The 8,200-nt window shown below is 33.9% G+C and overlaps 2 protein-coding genes across 2 annotated transcripts; one reads left to right on the forward strand and one right to left on the reverse strand.

Moving 5' to 3' along the window:
• Nucleotides 1-1,117: 1,117 nt before the first annotated feature.
• Nucleotides 1,118-2,464, reverse strand: LOC113402255 (uncharacterized). Its single transcript, XM_026642450.2, has 3 exons — nucleotides 2,388-2,464; nucleotides 1,867-1,991; nucleotides 1,118-1,522 (listed from the first exon to the last, which is right to left on the reverse strand). The coding sequence occupies exons 2-3, from the start codon at nucleotides 1,978-1,980 to the stop codon at nucleotides 1,250-1,252; spliced, it is 387 nt and encodes a 128-aa protein (XP_026498235.1). The 5' UTR covers nucleotides 1,981-1,991; nucleotides 2,388-2,464; the 3' UTR covers nucleotides 1,118-1,249.
• A 2,012-nt stretch (nucleotides 2,465-4,476) lies between these two features.
• LOC113402254 (thioredoxin-like protein 4A) lies at nucleotides 4,477-5,379 on the forward strand. The gene is made up of 3 exons (XM_026642449.2): nucleotides 4,477-4,649; nucleotides 4,759-4,895; nucleotides 4,975-5,379. Exons 1-3 carry the CDS (start codon nucleotides 4,572-4,574, stop codon nucleotides 5,186-5,188), a joined length of 429 nt encoding a protein of 142 aa, XP_026498234.1. The 5' UTR covers nucleotides 4,477-4,571; the 3' UTR covers nucleotides 5,189-5,379.
• Nucleotides 5,380-8,200: the final 2,821 nt, after the last annotated feature.

Genomic DNA, 8,200 nt, shown 5'->3' on the forward strand with positions numbered 1-8,200 from the left:
CACAGGAATCGCATGGAACGAATGAAGGCTTTTCTACAATCGTCTTATTTTTGAGCGACGCCACAATCGGCCCACACGATATCATATACAATCTTCTCAGTATGATGGCTTATTTTTGTAAAATACTAACATGTGTGAGCGTATGTAATAAGGAGATGATTCCAGAGTTGCCACGAATTGGTTGGTTGAAACGCCATGTGTTTTTTTCGGGATGTTAATAAAATATCAAATCATTAAAAAGTAGTTAAATTGTCTATGTTCATAACGTATTGTCCTTGATTACTATTACATTTGACCGTCAACCAGAAGGCTTTGTAAGAGTAGGCCCCGTTATAATAATCTATAAAAGTATAAAACAAAGTCTCTGTCTGTTTCTGTCTGTATCTCCGCTCACTTATTTTAAGCCACTTAACGATTTTGACTAGTATAAACATATTCTACTATTATTGACGTATTCATAGAAAGAGCGATTGACAAGAATGGTTTGTATGTATAATGACTCTTCAAATGCTCTCTCGTGGTTAGTTTTTTTATTTATTACAAATTAGTAAAAACCTACAGGTTATTTGCGAAGCTCTTTATTCCAATTTATTAATAATCCTTATTCAGATAAATTTGTAATGTAAGTTGCCTTGGGCATTTTACTGAGATGATCTTTTACACGATGTCATTTGGACGAATACCTTCTTTGTATTGCCGATTCCAAATTACATGCAACCAAAAAATCGTTCGCTGGGAACAGGCGGTCGGATAACTGGTTGTTATAACAATATAACAAACACTGCATACAAATCGGTTCAGATTTAAACACGTATCGGATATACGAGTCGAATGAAGACCCTCCGTTTTTTACATAATATGTTTTTACCTTGGCAGTTAACATTACCCATGTCTGGATCTATGATCCACACTAAAATTACAACAGAAACTAATTTATATGTCATTCGTATTACTCAAGAATCATTTATAAAATACTTATAAATACTTACTTACATATCATATTATTTAATTTCTTTTTCTAACCGTACTTCTCATTTTATTATTACGAAATTACAGCCGTGAGAAGCCAAGCCGTAGTTGTGTGTTTAATGAATAAATAGTTGAATAATACTGCATCTGGCCGAACCTACTCGTTCACGTCTCTTAAAACATTTAATGGCATAAGCTTGGCAGGGCTACGTGTTATAGTCTCAACAATTAATTGTATCGCGATATCTTCTTAGTCCAACGTACTGAATCCATACAAGGATCAAGAAGGCTCGGTGGTCGGACTGGGCTCGCTGTTGGCTCGCGATAGCGGGGATGACGCAGAAGGAGCTGGTGGGGAGGTAGATATTGCGAGTTCGTCGGGCTCGTGGAAGTGATCACGACGTGCACGTCTCCGTCGAAACTCTGCGAACTCCCGGCCAAGATGTTCCTCCAGAAGGTCCGGCCGACGGCGACGTTCTTCATACACAGTCGCCGCACTCACAACCCTCGCACCGTGCGCCTCTTCGTTGGTTTCCTTTTCTTCGTCTACCTCCTGCAATGTTGTTTCACTTATGTAGTTTATTTTAAAATGAACTATTAAACATCTGGCGTTGGCTTATCCTCAATTTTAAATTTTAAAAACCTATGTTAATATATAGTATGTTAGACCGAAGTGAAGCAGGGTGATATGCTCCGATACTTCTAATCCGGAAAAGATGGCTTCGACTAGTATAAGTAATATAACGTTGGTAAGGACACTTTACGACTGCAACATAGTTAAGATATAAACGCCGTTGGTAGACTATAAATAATATTCATTCTTAGAAAAAACAAGAAAATATTAAGATGAATGTGTCCCGAGTACCATGTGTTGTTGAAACTCTTGCAATATGTAACCTTGATTTCGGCGAAGGTGACGGGCATGGTGCGATGACGCTGACGAGGCTCGGCTCGTCGCCGGCGTCGACCGCGCGCCAGCACCGACGCGGCGGCGGGGTACACGGCGTCCATTCCGCACGGAGCTAAATGGATTATTTTACTATTTCACTCAATCGAAACAGTGTTTGTTATTAAAAATACATGTCATATGTACAACATAGAAAAGATAGCTTATTTCGTTAGAAAATTAAACATTAAATATAGAACAAAATTGTTCACGTCTCTGACGTCGCACCATACGAAACATAGCACTGATTTATTTGTCAACGATAAAATGATTGCAAAAAATTGATTAGTTTAGGCGATTGCTAAAATCACGTTCTCGCACACTGTTCATGCAGTTGGCGAGGTTATAGATCGGCCGTGACGCTCGACCTATTTCATTATACTTTGTGAAATTCAATCTTCGGATAAACAAAATGCACAGTTGACAATTTCCCCTTAGCTTTTATATAATTTTTTAAAAAATAAGCTTTTACCTAAAAATTAAGAGTATAAATTGTAATAACTTTTAGACTTGGTTTGAAAGCTGAACCGACCGCGAACCCGACTAGCAGCGAACTCGTTATTTTTTCCCAAGAAATCGGTGTGTTTTGGTGTGTGACCGCGTTCCGATGGCGAAGTGCCAACCCCGACGCCCGCGCGCTCACGCGCCTCTTTATAAACAAACATTAAACAGAATTAAGAAAACAAATCGTTTCAGTTCACTATACTACACAGAAACATTTCTTTTGTGTTTATTGTTAGCTCACTTATTAAAGGTAAAGTAAAACATTAAACTAAATGATTATTAACATCGTATTATTAATATATATATCGTAAGCATTTACAACAAGAATGAAATTTTGGCATACAATTGATTTCAATATCCACGACGTAATCAAAGTTAGCCGCTTATATGTGCTTATTACTTTTAGATGCTCGATGGACATATAGTCGCACTAACAATGGACCTTGATTCTGGATGGGATCGTTATATCCTATAACTGTAGGAGGAAAGTGACAGTCTAGTAAAACTTGTCGTTACAGCCACGATACAGTCGTGGAACAATTTATTAGAAAAAGTAACGAGTATGCAGAGTATGAATGAATAAACAAATAGACTAAATAAAATAGTGAAATTTTCGAACAAAATTCACACGGAAAAGTAAAATACCATTTAACAAAATTAGTCTCATCTAACTTCAATAGAGAAATAAATGTATCGGACTGATTAATATACTTTTGGTCATTAAATTCTATGTTTTAATTTACATAATACAATTACCAACTATTTTAATGAAATAACAATTATTTAGTTTTTAACCAACCCCTAGGTATTAGCCGATGTTTGGCCAACAAATGGTTGCTTTAGAACAATGAATCATGCACTGTCGATCTAGCGGTTAATGTAACTGATTACAACGCCGAGTGTAGTAAGTTCGATTCCCATGGCATGCAAATATTTGTGTGATGAACGTTTGTATTTTCCTAGATTCCGAGTGTTTTTTATGTATTTATCTACAAAAAAACCATCCAACCCACAGTTTCAGAAAAAAGCGTGAACAAAGATACTAACATACATACACCTATAAAATGTATATATCTTTTTTTGGAAGCTTTGGATTTTTTGGAAGCTTTTTGTGGATTTTCATCATAAATATATATAAAAAAATTAGCAAACAAAAATATACAGGATAGGGAGAGAAGTACCTATCGGTGCAAAATTGACCACAAGTAATTGAGAGCATAATATATTTACTACAAAAATAAAAACTTTCGATTCTTGTAAATTTTACCTTGATAGATTATTTAAACATACTCTAGTCGATAACATTTTGACGATTATAGCGATCACCACCAGAGCTCCTAATTAAGCATGTTTATGGCTAAACTTTAAAAATGAATAAAAACTATTTAGCATGTACTTTATTATTTATCCTTCCTGATAGTAGTTGTGTTTTATGGGTAAAAACAAAAAAATCGTGATTTACACGAAAAATATGTCATCAAGGATCACCGATAACATCTGACAGTTTATTATTATGTTATAATTGCACTAGAATAGAGTATTGATAACTCAGCGATCTCTACTTTTCGTAATATATTTCCCATCGACATTCCACATTCAAGAATTCTCGTAACACCTTACTCGAGCATTCTGGGGAATACAACACAAATACCACCAAAGCGATCGCCGTGAATTCAATAATTCTTCGTACCACATAACGTGGGAATCGTACGAGTTGCAACATCAAGACCACCGATGAATCGCCGCCAACTATCGGCACCGAGTACGAAGGAGACTTCACTTCTGGTTCACGCTTCGAGCAGTAGACACTAGACTAATTAGTTGATAGGATATCCCGAGATTAAACAGGTTATGAGTTTACAAACAGTCTACTACTATCATACCTTCAAAATTAAATTGAGCCTGTAATCTTGATCGTACCGATCAATCTCAATCGTGTCTTCTCTATCGCACATGACATTTAGCGAAATAATCTGTGCCTTCATGGCACAAATAAGCCACAAAGAACACATTTGACAGTTGTGTTGACAGTAACGACAAGACTAATCATAACTGTCTCAGGAGTCAGATTGTTAGAAAAAAAAATTGCTTTTAGAGTACTTATTTCGTCTATTTAAGTTTTTAAAGTAACTCGTAGAACTATATAACCAAAATGAGTTACATGTTAGGACACTTACACAACGGATGGCAAGTAGATCAGGCTATACTCTCTGAAGAAGACCGCGTCGTCGTAAGTATCACAATAAAATCGTAATAAAATGTAAATTATAACCTTTCGTTATAATATAGCGACTTTATATTTATGTAGAAAAGTAATTAATTAATCTACTTTCAAACAGGTAATTAGATTTGGACATGACTGGGACCCAACCTGCATGAAAATGGATGAAGTGTTGTATAGCATTGCTGAAAAAGTGAAGAATTTTGCTGTCATCTACCTTGTTGATATAACAGAAGTTCCTGATTTTAATAAAATGTACATGATTATATATTATTATAACTGACCTGAGATTTTACCCAGAAGTTTTCTAATTCTTATCTATTGTATGTTACAGGTATGAGTTGTATGATCCATGCACAGTGATGTTTTTCTTCCGTAATAAGCACATAATGATAGATTTGGGTACGGGAAACAACAACAAGATCAATTGGCCTCTGGAAGATAAACAGGAGATGATAGACATAATTGAAACTGTGTATCGTGGTGCGAGAAAAGGTCGGGGTCTGGTTGTGTCGCCCAAAGATTATTCAACAAAATATAGATATTGAGTGTTATTTTGGGAACTCATAGGTCTGATCTATGAATTATTATTGATCTCTAAATGGCTCTAAGAAACGATGAGCTGAAATGTATAATGAATATTTGTACATAATTAAGATTTGTACAAATGAAATACTTGTTTTTAAGGAAATATAACAATTATACACATTATGTGCATCTTGAGGGAGTTGAAATATTATCAACATTGTTTCATTTAATGCAACATAAATACATAGTATCAAAATAAATTTTGTAATAACCCAATTTTGACATTTTATATAAGGTTATAAATAGATTAAGGCAACTTTTAATCTACTTCTAGTAATCATTTCAATTTGGATGTTTACAAATTTGTAATTTTAATCTTGAGAGCTGATTTGATTATACAGAGAAATGTGAAAAGAGAACTTCTAAGTTTTACATATATAACATATAAAAGTATAGTGCTTTTTTATTTATGTTAACAAAAATTCTAGGGTAAACATAGAATATATTTTTTATGTATAAAATAGGTCATTGTAAATTTAAGTTTACATGACATAAATATGTATTTAATGGTTTTATAAATTTATCATACATAATACTTGACTGAAAATTATATATATTGATAAAAAACACTTGTCCCTATGTTATAAGAAATAAGGCCTCTAATATTTTAATTATCAATCATTTAAATTTCTCAAACTACATGTTGTAAATTTTAGTTATATTTTAGAGCTTTCTTGATCGGTCGATAGTACACATATACCTTTTAAATGCTGTATAAAAAAACTGAATTTATATAACTAAACATTTATCACTAGCCATACAACAAAGTATTACATGCTGTGCGAAAGAGAGCCTACTAGCCATTTGATGTATAGGTAAAATTAAACTAGAAATGGGTATGTTCACTTAAACCAATAGTAATTACATAATAATCAGACATAGCATGTTTATATTCTAAAATTCAACAGTATAAAAAATATTTTCAGAGAGGTCTTAGAGATTTCACTTTAATATAAATGTAGTACTACATTTGTAAGTGGTCACCACTTCCCATAGACAAGGGCGCTGTAAGAAATATTAACCATTCCTTACATCGCCAATGCACCACTAACCTTAGGAACTAAACTTATGTGCCTGCAGTTACACTGGCTCACTCACCCTTTAAACCGGACCATAACAATACTGAGTACGGCTGTTTGGCGGTAGAATATCATATGAGCGGGTGGTACCCAAACAGGCTTTTACAAAGCCCTACCACCAAAAAATCTTACTTGCCTAAATGATTCTGTGCATAGTACAGTATTCAACCTTAATTACAATGGTTATGGTCATGAAAAGACCTGATGCGACCTGCATGTAAGGAACAGAATAATGGATTTTTATTGCTATCTGTATATATAATATAGTAAAATTAATTTTAATCAACAGACTTGCAAAGTAATAATGTAGACATGGGTGACTTTTGAACTACAAAATTCTAAATTCGAATTATGCCCAATTTATCCTACCACTTGTTACCACAAAATGTATGCAGAATTTCGTAAATAATTGTTTTAACAACGTGTTTTTCTTTAATAATTGTAAAATTTTACTATCCAAAATAAATTTTAGGAGATCATCGGAGATTGACTGGAAATTAGTGAACGAGTGGATACACATTATCAAGTATTGAACAATCTCTGATCGATTTACAATTATTTAATCACCTTAGCCAATAGTAGAATACTAGATTAAGTATTCGCTCTCATAAATAACTGTACCTTACATGAAATATCTGAGCAAAATAGATCCTCCCTTTCTCCCTTCTTGGTTATCTGTGTTATTTCTATATTTATAGCAATTTTATTTAACGCCCTTGTCGTTCAGGTCGAGAATCCCTCAGGGCTCCGTACTATCCTAATATTATATACTCTATTCCAACCATAAAAGGAAAAGCCAAATAAACAACATTTGACAGCAAATTGCCGCGATATTCGCTATAAATTTGCGAAAAAATGGCGTTGTGGACGTCGACGAAACTGTTATCGGAGTTTTGGAAGTAAAATTTAAGTGGAAATAAGTAGTTAAGTATAATAGTGTTGTATTATAAATAAAAATATATTAGTAATACATAATATAGCTGAGTCATTAGCAAATCGTAAATCTATGGTTTGTTTATCTTTGTTCCAACTTCTATTGGAATAGGCTATACACACGTTCACGAATGACATATCGAATTTAACTGACAAATTCAAACTATGCGATTGATATAGGATATGGAGAATCGAGGTAACCCCGACAAGAGTAGCAGTACATTTCACGCGCAACTCCCTCAGATCAAATGATGTCGAGGTAATCTAGGAGACAACACTTTTCGAAGAACCCATTCTGTGGAAATCCAAAGTTAAATAACCAATTGTCACGTTCGATAGTAAATTAACGTCACGCAAACGGTCGTGTTAATATATGACGATCATTACATAGGAATAGTTATAACTAGAGCTAATTTTTCACATCGTTCCCGCAGTATACTTAATATTATTATAATATATCTAGAAGGAGGAAGAAATAATTAATAGTTCTGACAATATCTGTTTTATTTGAAACAGGAAGCAGCATGCGGTGTCTTAATGTCATTCGAAACATAATTTAAGCTCTGAAGAGAACTGTTTATCTTCGAATAACGCTATCTTTAATGCTTCACAATATTTCTTCACTTCTGTAGAATCTTACAACACGACTCGCTGACGACGTAATATACACACTTCTTGTTTCCGCACGGCTCTCGAAAGTAATGATAATGAACAAAATGGCGATGGCGATGGCGCGCTAAAATTACTATTTATAAAAAAATGACGGACAACCGCGTGAGATGGAAAACCGCTAGAACGAGACAGCTAACATTACTTAAGCCTATCAGTATAGCTTTTTAATTTAGACCTTTTAATGGGTGAATGGTTTTATTAATTCTTTTTTTTTTCCTTGTATTTTATTAGTTGATTTTTATTTAATTTTGTGTATAAATAGTCGTCACTTTATTCAATTGTATAAGT

The sequence above is a fragment of the Vanessa tameamea genome, chromosome 22 (assembly GCF_037043105.1).
Source record: "Vanessa tameamea isolate UH-Manoa-2023 chromosome 22, ilVanTame1 primary haplotype, whole genome shotgun sequence".
In the NCBI taxonomy this organism is placed as follows: domain Eukaryota; kingdom Metazoa; phylum Arthropoda; class Insecta; order Lepidoptera; family Nymphalidae; genus Vanessa; species Vanessa tameamea.